Here is a 23,869-nt window from a genome sequence, read left to right as displayed (position 1 = left end):
AAGGACTCTTTCTAAATTGCTAATCTGACCTTGTCACTCCCCTGCTTAAAGCCTTTCTGTGGTCCCTATTTTGCTCAGAGAAATAAAGCTCTGACTCCTCAATAGGATCGATAGGGTCCTCCGTGATGTAACATCCTGTCCACCCCACACTCCAGCCTCCAAACCACCTGCACTTCTCAAATCAGCCATGCTCTCCTGGTCCTTTTCTGTGTTGTCCAGTTTGCCCAGGACACCTCTCTGCCCCTTGACAGTCGTGATGGGGGCATCTGCTCCCCCCAGGTTTTTTTACTGACTCCCATCTCCCTGCTCTGTGCCCCGTCGGTCCCAGGCTAGGCACCCCTCCATCACCGCACTGCCACAGCTGTGGCTCAGTTGGCTGCTTATTTGTCCCTCTTGCTTCTTAAGGACAGGGAGGGCACTTTTTGCTCATAGCCCCAGCCTCTAGCACACTTCTCTCCCAGGGTGAGCAAACTGGACAAGTTTGGTGGGGCAGGAGGGCTTAGAAGTGAGGTAGAGGAGGGTGGAGGAAGGAAAGAAAGAAATTGATGCAAATTCTTCCTTTGACACCTTCCCAAGATGTCCCAGGTCATAAAGCAACTCAGGGATTTTGAATTGTAAGTCATCTTGTTTTTGACAGATCAGGTGCATGCATTTTCTATGGGATCTGGCACAGAGTAGAGTCTCTTGAGAGAAGGAACTTCTGGAATGAGGCAGGTCAGGGTAAGCACCAGGGTGGGCTGGGTGCCAGGAACACATGCTCCATCTGGAAGATGTCACAAGCTGGAGGAGGCTCCCTGGGCCATTTTCTGGAGGAATGTGAGCTTGAGCAATCAACCCTGGAAACACTGATAAGAGGTGGAGAGATCCATCTTTAGGTTGCAAACAGACCAGGGATGGGGCAGGGACAAGGCTGGGCCACTCTCCCTACTGCAGTGATTCCAGCATTTTTGGCCGCTCAGTTCCAGAGCTTATGAACAGAGACTCCTGCTCAGACAGAGCCAGGGTCACTGAGGTGCTGCCATCTGGGTCACCTGCCTCAGGGCATGGGCGGCTTCAGGGAGAGAAGGATTAATATCGGCTAACCAGTACCAGGCACACTACGGGGCATTCCACACACACACACACACACACACACACACACACACACACACACTTTGTTTGATTGACACGCTAACCCACGAGGTAGTAAGGAGCCTTGATTTTATAGATGAGAAAGCTAAGGACCAGAGAGGTTAAGGAACTTGTCCAAGCTTACACAGTAAATGACAGAGTCCAAATTTGAACCTAACTGTTTGAGTTTGAAGATCTTACTCATCTCACACTCCATGCCAACCTTGAGTCATTCCGTCTTCACAATCTGAGTCTGACACTCCTACTCCAGGGCAGGGCAGGGGGTGGTGTGTGTCACGGGAGAGCTACCACCATGCAGAAAGACATTAGCGAACCAGGGACCTGGGACGCGTCCATCCCCTGGGAAACCACACCAGGCTGGATCCCCTGTGCTCACCAACCTGGCCCTCCCGGAGAAGGTAACTTCGGCCAACTCGCAAAGGGCCAAGAGGAGCAGGGAGGCCTCCTCCCTCAGATGGTGCTTTCACCTCAACCAACACCCACCTTATCCAGAGACTTATCTGTCCTGCATTGGAGACAAAAGAGAAACCACGCAGCAGCCAGATCGGAGATCTTGCAGTCTAGCAGACACTTCCCAGGCGTTCAGCAACCTCTCCTTGCAGCGACCCAGGGATTCAGGGAGGCACCAGGACTTGCCAGGGCTCACAGAAGGTTGGCGACAGCGGGCGTTGCTTCAGGGATGCTGGGAAACTTCACCTCCACCCTCCGCCCCCACACCTGCTGGGTGGTATTTGAGATGCCAATTTGGGGCTGTCCCTCTTTGGCTTAGGGCTCTGACCCAGGTTCAAAGGCAGGGACATTTATACCTGTGGCAGCCATTGCAACCCCTTAGCAGAAAGTGGTTTCCAATCCCATTGTGAATGTAGGTTTTTGAAAGGAAGGGAAAATAAAAAACAGGAGGACTGTGGATGTCTGTTTGTGGAGGCCACGACATGGAAAATTCAAAGTGGCTTTGAGGAAGTTCCCCATTCACACCCTACCAGCAGGACAAGTTAGCTACTTAGCATGTGTTCAGAGCTGATGGGAATGGACAATCCAATAAGGTGGCCCTGTAGTCAGGAATCCATCATCAGTCCACAGCGAGCTGACCCAAGCTTTCCTCTCCTGACTCCATTTCCCAGGTGGGAACCCGTACACAGAAGCATCCTGCTTTCCAGGAGAAAATGGACTGTGCCCAATGGGACATTTCAGTGACAAACAAGGCTCCAATCTTGATCTTGGAAATATGGGCTCCTGGTTCTCTAGAACCAGACAGAGGCATCTGCTGATGAGTTAGGGCACAGAAAATGAAATGGGACCAGACTCGGAGATCCAAACATGCCAAACAGCACAGCATATGAACCAAGGCAGCTCCCAAGCCAGAGCCCTGTCTCCCAAGAGAAACATTGGCTCTGAGATCCTGGGAGAAGCAAAGTACTTCCGGCTCTCCTATATGCTTATGATGGCAATTAAGCAACTCAGATGTATGTCTGGATATGTGATTGGAATTCTGGGTCCCACAAAGGTCTCATGTCATAAAAATGCCCCTCGTCTTTCAATATTTGCAAAAACAAACAGAAACCAAAAGAAAGGGGGAATACAACCTTCACGGATATCATTGCTCATGTGGAAACTACTTTATAGTGGGATCTTCACTTCTGCCTAAACTCTGAAGGGTCTTGAAATACCTCTTTTTGGGTCATATGCACAATGTGTCCTCAGGACTCTCAGGCTCCCTTCTCCCACCCTGACTTCTCAAATACATCGCACTGCACCCCATACGTTCGAATGAGTCAATAACCACTCGCTTGACAGAAGTCTAAGTGTAAGTGTACTGTCCTCCTAGTGGTAGGTAGGTAAAATTGCAGGCCCAATGACAAGGAAAAATCAACTCATTGCTCACTTCCAAAGGCAAACCTGGGAAGGGGAAGAGGGACTCAGATGCCCCAGGGACAGGGCAGATAATACAAACAAATGAAACAGACCAGGCGAGTGAGAGAGAGAGAGAGAGAGAGCGAGTACAAGCCCTGTCAAAAGACACAACTCCCACTGAGTTCAAGTTGATTGTCTTCTGCAGATGCATTTCAGAGTTGCCTTATCTTCGGATTGTTTAAGAGAAGCCAGAAACTCTGATTCCAGGGCGAAACCCTGTGATTTCTAGATGGTGGCTCAATTTTCTTGAAAACGCTAGGTGGGCTAAATAAAGCTGCCGGTCTAGCAGTCTCTAAGGCTCTGCTGTGCAGACGGTGCAAGCCGTCTCCTGGAACCGCGGTGTTAGACTGCCACTCGCCAGTCAGCATTTGCTACTGCAGCAGAGGCATCAGCTCGGCACGTACAGCTGAACCCCTGAGAACTCACGCTGCGGGAGAAGCGGAAGGTCCGCTGAGCCACCCAGGGACGGCGGCAGGCTGGCCAGCAGGCACTAAATGGCCGACTGCTCCTGCAGGAACCCTTCAGGGCCTGGGAGGCCTTTATCTGTCTCAGAAGCCAAGGCTGCTTCTCGAAGGACTTCCAGGTGTTCCTCCGCAGCAGACAGTGACTGGTCGATCCAGTCCAGGCCCCCGGTCAGGTGGCAGGCATTCCTGGTCACCAGCACCAGATGACTGACAGACAGGAGCAGGGCAGTAGTCCTAGAAAAGGCAGCAGGATCAGTGTCCCTAGGGAATGAGGGATTGCACACCAAAGCCCACATGGACAGACTCTGGTCTGGTGTTCTCCAAACTGGAGGCCCTTCCCCGGGAGGTTGGTGATTTAAAGATGGCTCCACACTCCAATAAATTTGGGCATGGCTGGGTTAAACAACGTTAACTGAAGCCTTCTCTGAGCCTGTAACATGCGTGATAAAGCTGTAAGGACAGAATACAATGTGCTGTGGCTCACTAACTCATTTAAGACTGTGGAGACTGTTTTCTGCAGCACACCTATTAACATCTCCCAGAAGAGTGTTCTGTAGGACTATTCAGATCTAGTCCATTGGATGAGCGCATCCCCAACTGTTGCCCACTTAAAAACACGATAGACGTACCTCTGCCTGGGGCATCCCTTATTGATTTTGAATCAATAAGGCCCCGAGCTGGTTTAGACCACTCTAAAAACAAATTTTAATTGAAAACCAAACTGAGGAGGAGTGTTTTCTTTCCCAGTATTGAAAGATTCACTGTAGAATATCTTTGATGGAGTGAGTGTATATGATGCAGGTGGGACTGTATCAGATTCTGAGCCCGTAGACACAGCGGGGCGGAGCATGGGAGCAGGGCAGAAAAACCAACTGAAGCCCTGGGAGCCACTGTAATCACTGCAGTCTGGCAATCATCACACAGCAGATCTATGAAATGCTCATGTAAATCCAAGAGACAAAAGAATCTGCTTGTTCTAATGAGTTTGCATCTGGTAGAGGAGTATAACGTCAAAAGCCAACGTATACTCAGTGTACTACGGGAGGGTCACAAGGGGGGGGGTCTTGGGTACGTCCTGCGGAGTCCTGCGGAACTTGAGCACAGCTTGAGCCCAGCTGTCCCTTCCATCCTTTGCCCTGCTTACCACCTGCCCCACCCACCCACCCCCTGGGGAGTGAGCGGAGATGGGGGGAGCGGAAGCAGATGGGGGAAAGGGGAGGGAGTGAAGGTGCAGGTAGGATTTACCGTGGCCAGATGTTTAATCCTAAAAATTCAAAGTCTAAGACTGGCTCCCCCTAATCCCAGGCTTCAGGAAGAGCTTGGGCCTCTATCACCATTCACACTCAAATGAATGGGGCCTGCAGCCCTGGGAACCCAATACAGCAGCCTCCTCCACAACCCAGACAGAGGACCTCACAGATGTGATAAGAACAGTGAGCTTCTCGCGTGAGAAACCGAATGACCCCTCCCCCCTCCTCACCGCGCATCCAGGAGTTTGGGGTCCAACGGAGGGTACATCGATTTCACCACATCATCCACTCTGTGGGGAAGCAAAAGGATTTCAGTAGTTCACTTCCCTGGTGTCCTTTTCTGTTCTTCCTCCATTTCTACCTTTCTTTGTCCCGATCTTCTCTTCTGATACTGAAGAGCCCCAATCTTTAGTGATTCTTTTCTCCAACTGCTTTTGCCTTCTCAGACAGACTTAAACAGGAAGACTTCTGGTTCGATTTGGGGAGTATTTTGTTTTTGGGTTTTGTTTCAGTCCCGATAGTTTTTAAAAAGTGTTAAGCTCACCCTTCTGGACTGATGTTCAAGATACACTACTAAATTAAAAGGGCAAACTGCCGAACGATATCTAAAGTTTGATGGGTCCACTGGCGTGAAAATAAATAAACAAAAGCTGTGAAGTGCAGCCGCTGAGCAGTGTGGAGGAATACCCAGCATTCAATCGTGTTACTGCCAGGGATTGGGGTGGGGTGGAAGTTGGGGTTCCTTCACTTTCCAATCTATTTCTGCATTTTGACTTCTGTTAAGTATTACTACTATTGTGTTTTTTAAAAAAGGTTAAATAGAGTTATATAGAACACACACACACACACACACACAAAGCCTACAAGTTTAATTTGGGTCCAAACTGCTCCAGTGGATTTCCTTTACATACGGTACAACTCGTCGTTAATTTTTTTTTTTAAATCAAGTTCAGAAAGGAGCTACTATTCATTCTGATTTGCACGGTTCAAGATTTTTATCCAAATCCTCGCTCCTGGACTGCGTGGTAGTCAGGAAGAAAAAATAATGATACATTGTTTGATTTTGAAAAGCACTTGAAAATAGGTAGATGCCCTCCAATGTTCTTGTCTCGGGGCTGAGGGGCTGGTGAGGAAACGCAAAGACATCAGCGGCCGTCTTCGCCAGCCCCTTTCTCTGTAGTGCCCTGGAGCTGAAGCCACTCGCCTTGAAACTAATATGCTATCAACACACTTATGTGGAATAAATGGAGCAAGAAAAACAACGGGGACAAAAAAAGGCCAGATGAAGAAAGAAGTGTTAAAGGCAAAAAGATAAAGCAAGGGCACTGACTGAATTATGGCAGGGAACATTCTGGAAGCAGCCCAAGGGGCTCAGTAGGACGGGCCAGTGTGCACCAGGTTAGGTCCACTCTCTGAGCAATGCCACACACACCCCCTCTCAAAACAGGGCTAATCCCCAGCCCCAGGGACTTCCTTCCTCCCCAGAAATCTCAATCTCTTTCCTCCTCCCACCGCTCCTGGCAATGCCTCCTCATGACAACCAGGTATCACAGGAACTGCGCAGGCCCCAGGGGTGGCTCTTGCAGTGACTGGAAGCACGATGAAGGTCCAGCAGACAGGAGCAGTGCAGAGTCTCTACTAACAAGGGGTGGCCAGAGGAATGCCTGGTTCCTTACCCAGGGCCTCGGCTGCAGGGCCTTCTGGCCAGGCTGGTACAAGTCCCATAGCTACACCCACCCGGGACAGCTCCAGTTCAGAAAAGCCAAGAACTCTTCTGAGCTGAGTCCCTCCCTGGGATTTTCTCCTTCCTACTTTCTCAACTCTCTGAATGCCCTGGACAGAGTTCAAGTGTTCCAACTCTCATATTCCTTCAGAGGGCTGGTTCCTCGTGATCTAGCCGAGGCCATGGCAACCAGGAAACCGAGAGTCCCTGGAATTCACAGGGAGTGCCACCATTCCAACCGGGGACGTGGAGGCACTGTCCGGGCAATAAGGCTGCTTGGCTGATTGAGAAAACATCCTGGACCTGGCCAACTCCCGACTCAGGCACATCCACATACCAGCCACCAGATGGCAGCACAAACGCAGTACCACCCTTCTCCCTAAGAAAAGGGCTTTATACTTCTCGACAAAGTCAAGCCCAAACGAGGGGGTGTAGTTGTTGACTACAGTCCTGCCGGTTGCCTCCCACGTGGGGTTTTGCAGACAGCCTGGCATTTGGGATATCTGAATGAGGTATGGCTTCTCTTCCCCCCCGTCCCCACACCCAGTCCTGAAGGCTGCTGGCTGGGCCGTGGCTGGGCCAGTGGTTGACAGGGAAGTGGCAAGGAGCAGGTCCCTGAAACTGGTCTCCAGTACAGATAGGGCAGGGTGGGGGATGGTCACTGCACGAGGGTGTGGACACCGGCGGGAAATGTGCTTCCTGGCCCAGAGCCTGGGAAGAAGGGAAGGCAGGCAGCCCCAGCTGGTGTGGGGCTGAGGGAGAGGCAGCAGACACAGTGGGATCTGCAGAATGGACTAGAAGAGTCGGCCCTAGTCACATGCTAGATAGAATTCCCCAAAAAGCCAACCAGAGGAGGAGGCCCATGGGAGGCGGGGGGCACTGTGTGAGACAAGTATCTAAACCCTGGCTTGGTCTCTGAGAATTTAAACCTTCCTGGACGCTCTGTAAATGTCTGGGACACCTGTAACTGAAGTGACCTATGTAGTTTCCTCGAGGAGCCTGGCCCGCCTGCCACCTCAGCTTCCGGTCCCTCCCTCCTCCCCGTCCCCCCACTCTCCGCAGAGGGTGGGGACCTCAAGGCCCACCAGCTCACCTGGGGCTGATCCGCTTGGCCACCACGATGATGTCACTGACACTGGCTGAGGTCTTCATCTTGGCCCCGGAGCCCATTGTCATGGCAACAAGTTTTTCTGTCAGAGTGTGACAAATCTAACACAGCAGGGAAGGGAGGGGTGACTGAGCGGGGGGCGCTCCAGCTCCCCCAAGAGTTTCTGCTGGCCCCACAAACAAATATGGCCCCTGCCTTGGGTTCCATCCCACACCAGGGGCCCCTAACCTAGTGGGCAAACTGAGTGAAAAGCACACAGACGAGAGAAATGGGATGGAAGCAGCAAAAGCCAAGGGCGCCGTCCAGCGAGGAGGGAGGGGTGGGAAGCTGAGATCAGGGTCACGGTTTCGGTTTAGAGGAGTCTAAGCTGAATTAATCTGTCTAAGAAAAATCATGTGCTCTAATTTCGCCTTGTCGTTTAGGGGGAAAAACCTACTTTCTCTTTCTATTCTTTCACCTCATGGTTTAGTCTTCCAGAAGGCTAGATCTCCCCAGTGGGGCACCCTCAGGAACACAGCTGGACAAAGGACAACTGTCCCCTTGAAGCACATCCTCCAAAAGCAGCACTTAGTTCAACAATTATCTGGGGTGACACCATGTTTGTCAACACAGCCATGGCAAATGAGTCTTCGGAAAAAGCAGGAAAAAGGCATGACTACCACCTGAGGCCTTTCTCATCCATCAACAGTGCTGGCCACCCCCAAAAGCTTGGTTCCCCACTTCCACACCTCCCCGATGTTAGAACCTGGATGTGCTTCTGTCCCTTGCAAGTAAGTGCCATTACCTGTCACCTACTTGGGGCTGGAAAAGAGGGTAGAAAGAAGGCCAAGAGCTCACCCAGGAGAGAGCCTAGGCCCCTCCTGCAAGTCCCCACCACAGGGACTCAAGGGCAGGTGGCCAACCAAAAGGGCCTTCAGACCCCAGGGCCTCTCCCCTCTCCTTGGATCCGAGAATCTCAGGCTGGACCATTGATTCCAATCCAGTAAGACTCCTTCCTGCTGCTGACTTATTCCCCAGCTCAGGTGTCATAGGCAGGGACGGGGACAAAACCTGGTACCAGGACACATGCTAGCTGGGAGATGGGAAATGAATATGGTATAATTGCTCTAGTCATTAGACCTGTCTGTAACCATATCTACACCCAAAGAGCTCCCTGGTATTAAATAATCCTGGACCCTAGGACAATTTCCTAGTAGACACTCCTTTGTCCCCCAAGAGAGACAGCTACAGGAGACGTGGGACGAAAGACATCATCCTATCTGTACTGAATGACACTGGAGAAAACATGGGCTGTTTCTGAAATCTTGAATAATTACTGGACAAAAAGATAAAGGTTGTAGTTTCCCAGGTTACGCGATGAAGAAACTGCCAATATCTGCAACTGACCAAATATTTCAATATTATTCTTATCACACAAGGATTAAAAAACCAAATGCTGGGGCACCTGGGTGGCACAGCCGGTTAAGCGTCTGACTCTTGGTCTCAGCTCAGGTCACGATCTCTCGGTTTGTGAGTTCGAGCCCCACGTCAGGCTCTGTGCTGACAGCTCAGAACCTGGAGCCTGCTTAGGATTCTGTGTCTCCCCGTCTCTTAGCCCCTCCCATGCTCATGTCTGTCTCTCTCTGTCTCTCAATAATAAATAAATGTTAAAAAAAATTTTTTTTAAAAACTATAGGAGAGAAGACAATCATTAAAAAGAATGCTAACAATATAAAAATTACCCCAAACTATAAAAACTAGCCAAAACACAAACTGGATGCAATTTTCCACCCAATCATGGAGGTTGCAGGAATTAGAAGAAAAAAATCTGCCTTCAAGTACAATACTCATGGTTTGGATTTTTCAACACCACCGACCGTCCCATGTGGCTGACTACCGTCCCAGCCAGAGAGGGCCAATGAAGGACTTTCTAGTAACTGGGGAAGTCCAGATACAGAACTCAACTCACTGAGCAAAGGGCTGAGCTCTCTGTTAATGAAGGAAAGTGCCCAGAGAGAAGCTGGGGAGCCCACTCCCCCTCAGCAGCTACACAGACTCGGGCACACTGCCTTCCCCAATTGGTGAAAATGTGGCCAGTGACCACGTATGTGGCCTTTCTCACAGGCCACTGTATTAGCAGGACCAGGTGAAAGAAAACCTTTAAAGGGTCTTGAGAATGCTCGCGTATAACAGACCACCCAGGAGGGAGTGGAAACAGCAGAAATCCCAAGCGTCAGGCATGTTTAAAAACCTTCTTGCACGGGTTCAGGGCCCTTCCTAAGATGCCCTTCAAGAGTCTGGGCACAGAGGCCCCTGGGTGGCTCAATCGGTTGAGCATCTGACTTCGGCTCAGGTCATGATCTCACGGTTTGTGAGTTCGAGCCCCACATCAGGCTCTGTGCTGACAGCTCGGGGCCTGGAGCCTGCTTCCGATTCTGCGTTTCCCTCTCCCTCTCTGCCCCTGCCCCGCCCTCTCTCTGTCTCTCAAAAAAACAAATAAATTTAACAAGAAAAAAAAAAAAGAGTGTGGGCACAGGGGTGATTTGGTGAGCCCCTCCACCCCCTTATCTCATGGGAAATCCAAAAGTATTACCTTCAAGATGGCAATGCAGTGGGACATGAGACCCCTGGGGAGACAAAAAGAATCTGTCAGTGCTCCTCCTTGCAGACCCACCTGGCTCCGGCCACCAGCTCGGCTCCTCATGTAGCTCTGACCCACCGGGACACCACCGAGAGCAGGACTGCCTCAGGGTTAAACTGAACAGGTCCACGAGCTAAATGAGGAGGAACCTTCTTTCCTTTCCCTTCCCCTCCTGTATCCAGCCCACTCTCCCAGGCAGCACTCACCTCTCAAGGCATGCTTTCTGAGAGCTCTGAGCTTCTGACACTGTTCCCTCCACCCCGTGTGACTTTCCCCTTATTCTCAGCCTCTTGAGCACCTCATCTTTCAAGGCCCAGGTCAAAAGGCACTCACTCCGGAACAGCCTTCATGAAAGCCACCTCCACCTCCCCATCCCAGGCAACTCTAGACATCGCCCCCTGTGTGTGCTCACGGGGCTGTGCAGAGACCCACTAACGTTTCGGAAATAGTGTATTTAGTAGAATTCCTAACAGCTGCACTAACTGGCCCAGTGTCCTACATGCAATGTCCCCCACACGTCTGCTGGTGAATGACAATGGCACAGAATGGCACACACTTATCAACATGTAGAGGCTCCTGCCAGATGGAGAGATCCCTGAGGGATCCTGGAGACAAAGGCTGCATCCCTGGAGCCTGGGTGTCAAATTCACGGGCCCCCTAAGGATAACCCAAGCACATCAAGGTGACTCTGTAACAACCTCTGCCACACGTCTATGGGCCTCAGTGTTTAGATCTACAGAATGGGGGGAGGAAGGACAAACACTGTCATAACATAATCTGATTCTCTACCCCCCGACGCTGAGGGCCGGGAAAGAGCTGTAAGTGACTCAGTGCTCCCGGATGCCTGGTCAAGTGCTGTGGCAAAGGAACCTAGAAAAGGGCACCCAGAGGCCCATGTGCCATCTCCAGGGGACTGAAGGAAGTACGCGGTCCGTGGTCCCCAAGGCCTTACGAGGCATCTTCAATCCAGTCTTCGTTCTCCAGAATGGCCTCGATGTGGGGGTTGGTGATGACCACATCGTCCAGTTCCAACTCAGACGGCTCCGACTGGGTCTCCATGGCACCAATGAGGTCCACAATGGGCCTGGAAGGAAATGCCCAGGTGAGTGGTTTCGTGACGGGTGACTGTCGCTGACCCTCTCCTCACCGAGGCCCACACATCCCCCAACAGGATGTAAAAAGTTAGCAAGTTAAAGCAGTGACCCCTTGTCCTGGAGCCACATTTAACCTTAGTCGGACTGCAGGTGCGGGTGGGGCACATGGCTAGACATGGGTCACAGAGGCAGGCAGGGCACTAAGGACAGCTGAAGCAGAATGAAATGAGCCACTAAGAGAAAGGGCAGGGCCACAGCCATAGGAGGCAGATATATCAGACAGGGCTGCTCCTTCAGCACAAAATAACAGCCTTCTTAAACCCATTTTTCCTTCAAGCCTACCTTTTCCAGAGAAGCCGAAGTTCCTATTACCCAAACCTACCTGGTCTGCAGAATTACTGTCGGGAAGGACTTTGGTCCTACCCCCTCCTCGTTCTACTGGAGAAGTGGGAGGAATCACAACACTGACTTTACAACAGGGGACGCCAGAGAATTCCGTTGAATAGCAGAACTTTCCTGGGTCATATAAACGGGCATTTACAAATTATCTACCTCTTAACAGAGATGCTGACAGGATTCAGACAGAGGGATAAGAGAAACTAAGGGTGACCTGCCATGGTCCCTCAAGGGTCGATCCGTTAAAACACCCCTAAACAGAAAACTAGATCATGCTTACAAAATAGATTGCACATAAAACGCTTCATGAAGAAATCCGTGCAAAGAGGGAGACAGTCCTCTGCTGGGATTTCACACAACCCAGTATCTGCTGCTTCCATGTGTGGCTGGAATGCAGGCCTGGGATCTCCGTTCCTACGAGTTTGGCTGGAAAGAAGTTGGATGTATTCAAATGCTAAGGGAAGTGGCCACTTCTGGATAGATGGCCGAACCTTTGTGGTAGGTGAGCCCGTTCGGTCACTTTCTCCTTAACTCAGTGGCAGAGTCAGAGAAGGCTCAGGACATTGCCAAGCTCCGAGGTGTTTCTTGGAAAGGGAGCCTTCGGGTACCATTTTAGAGACAAAAAGCTGAGCTAGAGTTGTCCACTACCAAACTCCTTGGGCTCCTCTCTTTTTTTTCTGCTGTTGGAGCCCCTAGCAGGACCCACCCCTTCTTCCTTCCCCTCCCCGGGCCCACTCACTTGGAGTCATAGCGCTGCAACAGGTCCCGAGGCCGGCAGTAACGCTGCCTGCAAACCACCACCAAGGCTGCAAACGAGGCCAGGAAGATGGTGGCCAGCACACCTATGGCGACAATCACCACAGTCTCCATGCTTCTGGATGGCTCCCTCGGTCCCAGTCACGTCCCCAGCAGGAGCTAAATCTTGAAGGACACAAGGGCAGAGCAGGCCTTGGTAAAGAAGCAGCAAAAGAGAGTGGGGCAGCGGGGTCCTACCTGGGGGGGGGGGGGGGGGGAGGGAGGTGCGGAGAGCCAGGTTCCCCCCAAGTCACCTGCAGAGACCTGAGGGCCTGAACAGAAACGAGATGCATTTTATGTCATGTCCCAAATCTGCCTTTTGTCTAATTAAGAGTTTGCCACCTGCTGGACCAGGTTGGCTTTTCAAATCTGCACAAAAGGAAACATCATAACTAACACCGTTGTTTTCACATCTACACCAAGTGCAGGAAGGAATACCCTCCTAAGAAGGGCAGGATTGCATTTACTGAGAATCTACTCTGTGCCTGGCACTTTGTGTGTTAACTCTTCTAACAATCCTGAGGTAGGTATTAGTATTCCCATTTTACAGTTGAGAAAACAGGTTCAGGAAGGTTAAGTAATCTGTCCAAGGTTCTGTAGTCTGAAAGCAGAAACACATTCACTTAAACTGGGCTGGGCATCCACCTCCCCTCACCTTTCAACGTTTTTTGTTTTTTGTTTTTTTTTATTTTTGGGACAGAGAGAGACAGAGCATGAACGGGGGAGGGGCAGAGAGAGAGGGAGACACAGAATCGGAAACAGGCTCCAGGCTCCGAGCCATCAGCCCAGAGCCTGATGCGGGGCTCGAACTCACGGACCGCGAGATCGTGACCTGGCTGAAGTCGGACGCTTAACCGACTGCGCCACCCAGGCGCCCCTCCCCTCACCTTTCTAAGAAGGGAAGAAGATTCTAAACATTGTGGAAAGGCATTTGACTGTCACTTCCCGTGTTGGAAACTTACCACTGATGGTAACATGTTCATTGCCTATTGTCTGTTCTCATTCAGGGGGTTCTTCCACACCTATCCGAGACTCAGGCGGAGGAACAAGGGCATCTCAGGGAACTATGTATTCATCGCAGGCTCCTACTAGTGTGCCTTTGAGCAAGTCTCTTCCCCTGTCTGGGCTTTAATTTCTCCATCCATCTGCACAAGAGGGGCCTTGGTCTAGGCGTTCCTATGACCCCAGGATGATGCAGAACTTATTCTATACTACATGCCTCAGAGGGTTTGAACGTTCCCGGTTGGCATTCAATAAGTATCTACTAGGCACCAAGCACTAGGCTGGATTCTGAAGATTGGAGATAATTGAGACATGAACCCCAAACCTTGAGGAGCTGAGACACAGGTGTACAAATGGACACATGTTTTCTGTTTGCCGGTCAACCACTTCCCCAGCTCAACTCCTGTGCTGTGTCACATGCAGAGAACACGGACAAGAGGTAACTCTACTTGTATGATATTTTCTGCGAAAGCCTTCTTCCCAGGGCAGATGTTGTTTGAGCTGGGTTTTGAAGGATGAGTAGGAGTTTGCCAGGTGGACAACATAGGGACTTGGCTGGCTCAAAGTGCCAAGGAGGCCTTTCTCAAAGTTTTCACAGAGCTGTCCTACCACCTGGAACTCACTTGCTCAAGAGGCTGAGAAGGCTGGGGTCTGTCTCTTTTATTTCTGTATCTCCCATAGGAGGTGGGGGTGGGGGATGGGGGGGTGGGGAAGGGGGTGGGGAGGGTAATTCTCAGCGTCTGCCTCAATTTCTCTAGATGTGTGTTTCTCTACACTGTCCCTCCTGAAGGGCTACCTCCTTTAGCCCTTTTTCTTTTCTCTCATTTCTGTGTCTCTGTGTTTCTCCATTTTCCTCTCCAGGCATCTTACCCCCTCCCCAGCGTTTCCTGTCCCCCCCTCCCCCTGCACCGTGGCCTCCCAAGACCACCCGCTTTGTTTCCTGGCTTCCTGTGGGCGTCCTGAGTGTGTTTCTCTGAGTCCCTATGAGCGTTCTGAGTTTTTGCGGCCTTTCTCGGAGCGTTGTGTCAGAGCGTGTTTCTCTTTTTCTCCGTGTATTTTTCTCTGTGTGTTTCAGGATAAGTTTTTGTCTCTTTCTCTGTCTTTGTGTAAGCGTGTGGGTAGGTCTCGGTTTCTTGGTGTGTGTGTGTGTGTGTCCCCCACCCTCTTCACCTCCAAGAGGCTCTAAATCCACCAGGATAAAACAGCCCCGAGCCTCCGCCTCCTTCCTTCCCCCTGCCGGGAACACCAGTCCCAACACCCAGGTCGGAAGAAAGGACCCCCGGCCCGGCCCGGCGCGAGGCTCGCAGGGCGCGCAGCTCCCACTTTGCCCAACTTGTGGGCGCCCGGGCTGCAGTGCGCGGGCTCCGCGGCGCCAACAAAGGTGCCGCCGGTCCCGGCCCCCCCCTTCCCCGCCATCGGCCCCCATCTCCTGGCCCCGGGACCCCGGCGCGCCCGGACGCCCTCCCTCCCGCCGCTCCGGGGCGCGGCGAGGCCCACCCACCTCAGGCCGCGGCCGCAGGACGCATCCCGGGGGCGCTCCGGCCGCCCGGCCCCGCCGATGGCAAAGTCCGGGCGCGGGACTAGAGGGCGGCTCGCAGGAGCGGGGCATGCCGGGAAGGAGCTGGGCTGGCCGAGGAATCAAGATAAAGTCCCCGGGAACCAAACCCCCAGGTCGGGGGGAGGGGGGCGGGGGCCGGCCGCCGCGTCCAAATCCCCGGCTGCCAGGCGCCGCCGTCCCCGCCGGGCCGGGGGTGGGCGGGGGGTTGGGGCCGCGGGGAGGCCCTCCCTCAGCCACCTGGCAGGCGCTCCTCGCACCCCTCCCCCCCCCCTCCCCCTCCCCCTCCCCCTCTCTCCCCTGGGGCCCCAGGCTCAGAGGGAGGCCGCAGGGTCCTTATGGCCACCCAACCCCTACGGGCCGGCCGTCCAGGGGGGCCGTGGAGCCCTAGCAGATTCCGCTGTGGGCTGGTCAGGGAGCCAGTGCGCCCCTACACACCGTGGTTTAAATCCTGGCTCTGCCACTCTCTAGCTGTGGGCAACTTCTTTCACTTCCCTGTGCCTTGGTTTCCTCATCTGCAAAGTGGGCCCACTACTTGTAGGCGTGCTCAGAGCTGATAAAAGGGTCAAATGGCATGATGCATGCAGCGCATTTAAGAGTGCCTGACCCAGGGTAGATGCAAACCAGCGTGAGCTCTCATGACAGTCTCATCCACACTGGACACACAAGCAGGCCCACCCCTAACAGTTGCTGTGCCAGGGACAAGCCGAGAAATGCAGGACTCTGGCTGGCTGTCCTGCCCCTTCTGTTTGTGCTCTACTCCAGCGACCAAAGGGAACTCACACTATTGGTTCACCAACCCTGCTCTGCAAACAGCCACCTCTCTGCCATCCCTCAAGCCTAAGGATGCCCACACCAGGAGGTACAGGTTGCCTTGGAAGGATGGAGGTGGACACAGGCTCTGGAGACAGGCTGGGCTCTGGGGGCAGACTTGTTTTCAGAGTCCAGTGAGCCAGGAGCATGGTCTAGAAGAAGGCATGAGTTCTAGATGGTCATCTCCCTTGGCCCTCAAACTCCTAGCCCTGTAAGGAAAAGGCAGAATCAGAGTGAGGCCCACTACAGCCTGGGAGTTAAGGCAGAGACCCCATCAACTAATCTAAGGTCAGTACTGGTGACAAGTCCCAAAGGGGGCAGACTAGGTCCCAGGCAGCTTAATACAGTCTCTGCAAACTGGTCACTCCTAGGTTACTTGAAATCCACAGAGGTGGTTGTGGGTTTTTGTGGGGGGTTTTGGGTTTTTTGTTTTTCTTTTTCTTTTTTTTTTTTTTTTTTTTTTTGGCTTACAATTAAAAAAAATCTAGTTGCCCACATTTTAAAAAATTAACAATTTCACTTATACCTACAGATTTCCAGCTTCTCTGGGAAATTCAGAAGATCTCTCAAAACACAGCCCATATGGCATGGGTAGGAATGGCGAGTAGGAGAGGGGCGGCTGCTATCCCCAGGCCTGCTCTCCTGGCCCAGGACTTTCCCCGCTGCATACAATGCATGTGCGTGCATTCACAGCTCACCTGTTTTATGGAGAGCCTGACCCAGTGACGAGCTGACACTCAGGGACAGGAAGGCTGAGGGGTGATTTTGCTACCCTCTAATGGGCTTTCATGGAGAAGCCATGGCAGGGAGCAGGAATTCCTGACTCCTTCAAGGGCTCTTCTAGCTGCACTAAGAATCAAATTAACATGAGACAGATTAACAGGAGAAAATCAAATTTAATAGCGGACATACAGGGAATCCACACAGACGTGGAAATTCCCAAGACGGTCAGGCAAAATGGGGTATATGTGTCATTCTGCGCTAAGGAGAAGGGGGTAGGGGTCTGGGACTTCAGAGGGAAGTAATACGAGAAGAAGAACAGATATTTGGTGATTGGCCGTTTGCCTGGCTATACAGATGGCCGCTCGGATAAAATTTATCTCTGCTAATAACCCTTATTCTGGAAAGACCCTCCAGTGAAGATTCTTCTATGGAGTTAAGGGAAAAACAAAAGTTTCTCTTGAGCTGTAGGGTCTCACTTACCTTCAGCTCAAAATAATCCACATGCCAAAGTGGCCCATTCTGGGGTGTGGGGAAACTGTCCCAAACCCCTTCAGCTCTATCTGTTTAAGGAAAATGGGCTTACAGCAAAGAATGGGAATGGGTAACTGGGGACAATGAGTGTTTCCAGTTTTTTGGAAATACTCTGGGAAGGATGGAGTGCTATTTTTGTCTCAGTGGTTTAAACATTTGGTGGCCTTGAGGTAAGAAGCTAAACCACATGATAAAGAAGAGGTCGTATGTGTGTATATATAGAGACCATATACACACACACACATAGATATATACATAGATATACAAAATGGAATACTACACGGCCATAAAAAAGAATGAAATCTTGCCAATTGCAGCAACATGGAGGGTACAAGGCTAAGTGAAATAAGTCAGACAAAGACAAATATGATTTCACTCATAGGTGGAATTTAAGAGACAACAAAAGTGGGGCACTGGAGTGGCTCAGTTTGTTGAGCATCTGACTCTTGATTTCAGCTCAGGTCATGATCCCAGGGTCATGGAACTGAGCCCTGCATCATGTGCTGAGTGTGGAGCCTGTGTAAGTTTCTCTCCCTCTCTTCTTCTGCCCCTCTCCTGCTCATGCTCTCTCTCTCTAAAAAAAGAAAAGAAAAGAAAAGAAAAGAAAAGAAAAGAAAAGAAAAGAAAAGAGAAAAGGAAAGGAAAGGAAAGGAAGGAAGGAAGGAAGAGGGGCACCTGGGTGGCTCAGTCAGTTAGGTGTCCAACTTCGGCTCAGGTCATGATCTCATACTTTATGGATTCGAGCCCTGCATCCAGCTCTATGCTGACAGCTCAGAGCCTGGAGCCTGCTTCAGATTCTCTCTCTCTCTCTCTCTCTCTCTCTCTCTCTCTCTCTCTGCCCCTCGCCTGCTGGCACTCTCTTTCTTCTCTCAAAAATAAATAAAAACATTAAAAAATTTAAAAAATAATAAAAAAAGAAGAAACCACAAAAAAAAAAAAAAAGAAAAAAGGAGACAAACCATAAAAGAGACTCTTAAAACTAGAGAACAAACTGATGGTTACCAGAGGGGAGTGTGGGGCCACCGGATCAGGTGGAGGCCCCACAGCCAAGGCAGTGAAAGAATTCACCCAGGGCAGAACGAAGGAGATAGAAGTTTATTGAATACATTGCAAAGGAGCAGCGGGCAGGACAGCGAAGGAGAGACTAGCTGCCAGGAGGCAGTGGTGGGGGGCTGTGGTTTAAGGGGGAAGGTGAAGAGGTGTGGGAAAGTGTGGAATTTTCCTTTTTTGGTACTTGTGCCCAGTTGTAAGTAATCCATTGGTCAGCTAGGGATTATGGATATTTTGAGATGGGTCTCCTTTTTCTTCCTTTTTTTTTTTAATTTTAGAGACAGAGAGGAAGCACGAGTGGGGGAGAGGGACAGAGGGGGGGGGGGAGAGAGAGAGAGAGAGAGAGAGAGAGAGAGAGAAATTCAAGCAGGCTGCATGCTCAGCACAGCCCATGACCCTGTGATCATGACCTGAGCTGAAATCAAGAGTTGGACACTCAGTGGACTGAACCATGCAGGTGCCCCCTGCATGGTTCCCCTAAGGATGGATCCCCTAATGGGCGTGTTTGTATGCAGCCTGGTGGTCACTGTGGGCCCTCCTACCTCACTCAGCTTTCCATCACTCAGGTTGGTTGCCTAAGACCAGCCTTTACACGGAGGTGGGGGTGTGGTGGAGAATGGGTGAAACAGGTGAAGGGGATTAAGAGCACACTTACTGTGAAGGGCACTGAGTAACGTATAGAATTGTTGAATCACTATACTGTGCACTGGAATATGTGTCATTCTCATGTATATGTCTTACGTGAGAAGGGTCGGGGTCCGGGCTTAGAAGGGGAGGAAGCCCATCAGCTGGAAAGGGAGAGGAGATGCTTGGAAAACAGAGGTCACCCTCTTGTGCAGATCAGTTTCTTAGGTAAAAAGAAATCTCTGTTAATAGCTCTCTTCCGGTACAGGCTCTCCTTTCCGCTGTAAATCTAGACGGTTGAGGGAGAGATAAAGAACTTTTCCTGAATCTGCTGGGTTTTGATTGCTTTTAGCTCAGAATAATCATGCCAAAGTGGCCCATCTTGGGGCAGCCTGCTCTAGGCCCCTACACAGGTCTTGGATTTTATGATTCTTGTAGGAGAGATATGAAAGAAAACTTCAGCCTTGGGGAGTTTATAACACAAACGGAAAAGACTGAAGAGAAGCAGAATTTGTCACCCCAAAATATGTTTCTGTGGCATAAGGATTGATTTAGGCTGATTATTTTCTTTTTTTAAAATTTTTAACGTTTATTTATTTTTGAGACAGAGAGAGACACAGCATGAACGGGGGAGGGGCAGAGAGAGAGCGAGACACAGAATCGGAAGCAGGCTCCAGGCTCTGAGCCTTCAGCCCAGAGCCCGACGCGGGGCTCGAACTCACGGACCGCAAGATCGTGACCTGAGCCGAAGTCGGACGCTTAACCGACTGAGCCACCCAGGCGCCCCTAGGCTGATTATTTTCAAGAAATAGCAGATAGGAGAAGCTCTGAAAACTGTTAGAAATTACCCTTTTACAAAAGAAATTTACACGTAGAAGGGAAATCTCCATGTGTCTTGTTTTTGTTTGCTTGGCTTGGTTTGGCTGGGGACAATATACTTTATTGATGGCACCTGTGGAGGTGGGGCTCCCCAAGCCTTTCTCCTTCTTCAGGGGGTCTGGGATGGAAACTGCATAGAGGTCAGGAAAATTCTCAGTGTGTTGGAGGATGAGTTGGGGAAAGGACTCCCCAGCAGCTGAGGGCCTCTGTCTTCCTTTTGCTCTCACTTGGGGCTGGCGGTCCAGGGGACTCCTACTCCTTGGAGCCATGTGGACCATGATGTCCACTACTCGGTTGCTGTAGCCAAATTCATTGTCATACCAGGAAATGAGCTTGACATAGTGGTCATTGAGGGCAGTGCCAGCCCCAGCATCAAAGGTGGAAGAGTGGGTGTCGCTGTTAAAGTCATAGGAGGTGACCTGGTCCTCACTATAACCCAGAATGCCCTTGAGGGGGCCCTCTGATGCCTGCTTCATCACCTTCGTGATATCGTATTTGGCAACTTTCTCTAGGTAGCAGGTCACATCTACAACTGACTCATTGAGGGTGAGGACGTGGAAGGCCATGCCAGTGAGCTTCAGCCTTGGTGGCACCAGTAGAAGTGGGAATGATATTCTGGGGAGCCCCTCAGCCATCACACCACAGCTTCCCAGAGGGGCATCCATGGTCTTCTGGGAGGCAGTGATGCATGGACTGTGGTCACAAGTCCCTCTACGGTGCCAAAGTTGTCATTGGATGACCTTGGCCCAAGGGGCTATGCAGTTGGTAGTGGAGGAATTGCTGACAATCTCGAGGGAGTTGTCACACTCCCCATGGTTCACACCTGTCACAAATATGAGGAAATCAGTAGAAGGGGCAGAGATGATGACCCTCTTGGCCCCACCCTTCAAGTGAGCCCCGGGCTTCTCCCTGGTGAAGACCCCAGTGAACTCCACAACATACTAAGCACTAGCATCATCCCATTTGAGGTTGGCGGGGTCTCACTCCTGGGAGATAGAGATGGGCTTTCTGTTGACAAGTTTCCTGTTCTCAGCCTTGACTATGCCATGAATTTGCCATGTGTGGAATCATACTGGAACATGTAGACCATGTAGTTGAGATCAATGAAGGGGTCATATATGACAACAATATTCACTCTGTCAGAGTTAAAAGCAGTCCTGGTGACCAGGCACTTAATGTGGCCAAATCTGTTTACTCTGACCTTTATCATTGTGTCTCCAGGATGCAGCTGGCACTATTCCAGAAGATGCTGCTGTCCATCAAATGAAGAGGAGCAGAGAGCTGGGAAATATCCATTTGTAAAGCTGTTCTCCCTGTCCCAGAAAGAGAAGATAATCCTAAATCAATAGAAACTCTGACCAGTGGGGAAGGCACCAGCTTAAATTTGCATAACATACCCTTGTTTCCTGTGCTTCCCCCTATCCCACCCCCACCCCCACCCCCAACTTCCCATAACTGGCCTGGCCCCACCTCCTGCAACACCTTTCTTTTATCTTTAGCTGGAGGTGGTATTTAAGGTGGTGGCTTGGGCCGGTTCAGGGAGTTATTCCGTTTTCCTGGGTGTCTCCCATGTGTACAGGAGGTATACATGTTAAGCTTCTGTTTGTTTTTCTCCTGTTAATCTTTTCATTGCATGAGGGTCTCAGCTAAGAACCTACAAGGCTAGAGGGAAAATTATTTTTCCTCCCCTATAAGGCCCAAACAAACAAACACGTGGTGTAAATGCCCCATTAACTATCCACTAGCCAGCTGCAGGGAGGACAGGATAGTACTATGGCTGTGCCAGTGCATTTACTAGCCAGCTGTCTCCCATCATTCTACCAAGCCCATGCCCCTCAAGTCTCCCTAGACTGACCTGAGATGAGCACTCAGTGTTCTTACTTGCAAACTATGGAAACTGATTATACCATGTGGGAAGGGGACTTGTTGAAATGACATGGGGTGCCCACAGAATCAGCAGGAAACTGAAGACCCAGATTAGGAAATGGACAGGTACCACAGGGGCTCCAGGGGCTGGGTGCAATTGCCCTGAAATGATTGTGACCCTCTCTTCAACTTTACCCTTCCTTCTAGATTCAAAGTTCTGGGTAGGACTCCTCTCTGTCTCCAACACGAGAGGTGAGGCACAAGCAGCACCCTTCCTTCCAATACGTCTACACGCAAGGGGGTTTTCTCAAAACAGGTAAGGAGGATGGTTGCTGGACAGCTCCTCAAAATTCAAGCACCCTACCTATGGCCTCTTCTCACTCAGTCTGAATGCCAAGCCATAGCAAGAGTTTCCAAATTGAAGACTGAACCCAGTGGTTAGAGAAGAGAAGCCAGCAGGTCAGAAATGGTGCTGAGGGCGATAAGGAGGAAAGAGTCTTCATTCTGACCAGTGAGTGCAAGCTTGTGCTCTGCCAAGGCAAGAAGTGAAGATTTGTTGAGCACCTACTATGTACCAGACACTGATTAGGCCTCTTACATGCCTATCTCCGTTGACCTTCTCATCAACCCTGAAAAGTCAGTATGTTCATGTTTGTAAGAGAGGAAATAGACTCAGAGGGATGAGGTGATTTACCCGAGCTCTTGCAACTTGCACGTGGTAGGGCAGGGAGTAGACTCAAGGTCTTCCTGGCATCAAAGTCCAAACCACCCACACCAGGAAACTGCTAGTTCTTCCAGTGACCTGGGCATCAGAACAGGGCAGGTTGTCATGGCCCTGGCTATGGCTACAACAGATAAAGCCAGTCTATCCCAATTTCGTGTGTACTCTTAGGGAGGAAGAATTTACTCTGCCCTTCAAGGTCCTCTTGGCTGGACTGAGACTCAAATTGACATCAGACGGACTAACATGTAAAAGCAAATTTCATTTCGTACTTATGGGGGATCCACGCAGACATGGAAATACCAAAGACGGTTAAGCAAAATGAGGTATATAAGTATTTCTGAATGGAGGAGAAGGGGGTAGGGATCTGGGACTTTAAAGGGAAGGAATGAGCGCCTGGGTGGCTCAGTCACTTAAATGTCTGACTTTGGCTCAAGTCACAATCTCATGGTTCGTGAGTTCGAGCCCTGCATGAGGCTCTGTACTGACAGCTCAGAACCTGGAGCCTGCTTCGGATTCTGTGTGTGTGTGTGTGTGTGTGCATGTGTCTGTCTCTCTCTCAAATATAAATAAATGTTAAATAAATAAATAAATAAATGGAAGGAAGGAAATTCACAGGAAGATGAAAAAGAATAAATGTCTGGTAAACAATGTCTGGGCCCCTCAGAAACAGTGGGACCTTAAGGACTTTCATCAAACAGGCCTTGCCGGGTTCCTCCCTGGCTCCCATCCCCCCATATCATAGTGTAGTTATCTACGGTAATAGCTCTCTTCCTGGCAGGTCCTCCTCTCGATTCTTTTTAGGCAGTTGAGGGGGAGGCAAAGAGCTCTTCCTGAATCTGCTGGGCCCAGCAGTCAGCCCACTACCTGTGATAGATGACAGAAGATAGGGAGGAGCCCAGCTTTTCTTCTAGACTAAGCCAGGTCCCACTGCTTGGGTCAGGGAGACATCTGGGACCTCTCAGATCCCTGAGGACAGTCAACTCTTGGAGGGTAGTAGAGAGAGGGGGGTCTTCACTCAGCTCTTGAATCAGCTGGATTGACAATCCCCAACCCCCACCCCAGGGCAACCGTGGGCTGGAAGAGGCTTGTGTCACTAGCCAGCATTGTCCAAACCCCGCATGGTTTTGGGAATGCCCAGACTTGTCCTACGATGCTTGCCCTGAATCCCCAGGACAGCAGGACCCTAGCAAAGAAGCCCCAGTCCGAGCGAACACCCTCCAGATTGCCTTCAGTGCCCAGACAGTCCACCTCTACTTACCCACCTGAACAGCAGCTCCTCTGTCCCCATAGAGAGCCCAGGGCTGGTGGTACAGAATCCCCCAAGGGACAATGATGGAGAGAATGGGGTGGGGCTTGAGTGGCTCCCACGTGGAGCAGATCACCCCCCAGGTCATTTCATACAAGGCTGCTTTAGGACCTGCACGGAGCAGGTGCACTTCAAGGAGTGGTCACTGGGTGTCACCGCTGCTTCCTAGGCATGTGCACTCGTGGGTGGGCTAAGGCTGAAGCATGCTGGAGAGAGAAATTCCTTCTTTGAAACTCGGTTTACGGACCTGATATCTTCTGTGTCTTCTATGTCCTCACCCCTTCCATCCCCTGTCCCTCCTAGC

General features: G+C 50.9%; 1 protein-coding gene and 1 pseudogene across 1 annotated transcript; both read right to left on the bottom strand.

Moving 5' to 3' along the window:
* Positions 1-1,183: 1,183 nt before the first annotated feature.
* Positions 1,184-15,189, bottom strand: TMEM98 (transmembrane protein 98). The gene is made up of 7 exons (XM_078437480.2): positions 14,996-15,189; positions 12,437-12,618; positions 11,160-11,291; positions 10,160-10,193; positions 7,573-7,688; positions 4,987-5,046; positions 1,184-3,740 (listed from the first exon to the last, which is right to left on the bottom strand). The coding sequence occupies exons 2-7, from the start codon at positions 12,565-12,567 to the stop codon at positions 3,533-3,535; spliced, it is 681 nt and encodes a 226-aa protein (XP_078293606.1). The 5' UTR covers positions 12,568-12,618; positions 14,996-15,189; the 3' UTR covers positions 1,184-3,532.
* Positions 15,190-19,383: 4,194 nt separating this feature from the next.
* LOC144614361 (glyceraldehyde-3-phosphate dehydrogenase pseudogene) lies at positions 19,384-21,069 on the bottom strand (annotated as a pseudogene).
* Between the last annotated feature and the right edge of the window lie 2,800 nt (positions 21,070-23,869).

The sequence above is a fragment of the Panthera onca genome, chromosome E1, assembly GCF_046562875.1.
Source record: "Panthera onca isolate mPanOnc1 chromosome E1, mPanOnc1 haplotype 2, whole genome shotgun sequence".
Taxonomy (NCBI): domain Eukaryota; kingdom Metazoa; phylum Chordata; class Mammalia; order Carnivora; family Felidae; genus Panthera; species Panthera onca.
Note: the sequence above shows the minus strand (reverse complement) of the source record. Positions and strands in the feature narration are given on the sequence as shown.

Coding starts and splice junctions, on each gene's coding strand:
- TMEM98 (XM_078437480.2), bottom strand. CDS start 12,567: ATGGAGACTGTGGTGATTGTCGCCATAGGTGTGCTGGCCACCATCTTC. Junction 10,194..11,159: donor GACTGGATTGAAGATGCCTC/GTAAGGCCTTGG, acceptor TTGTCTCCCCAG/GGGTCTCATGTCCCACTGCA. Junction 3,741..4,986: donor CCCAAACTCCTGGATGCGCG/GTGAGGAGGGGG, acceptor TGCCTTTTCTAG/GACTACTGCCCTGCTCCTGT.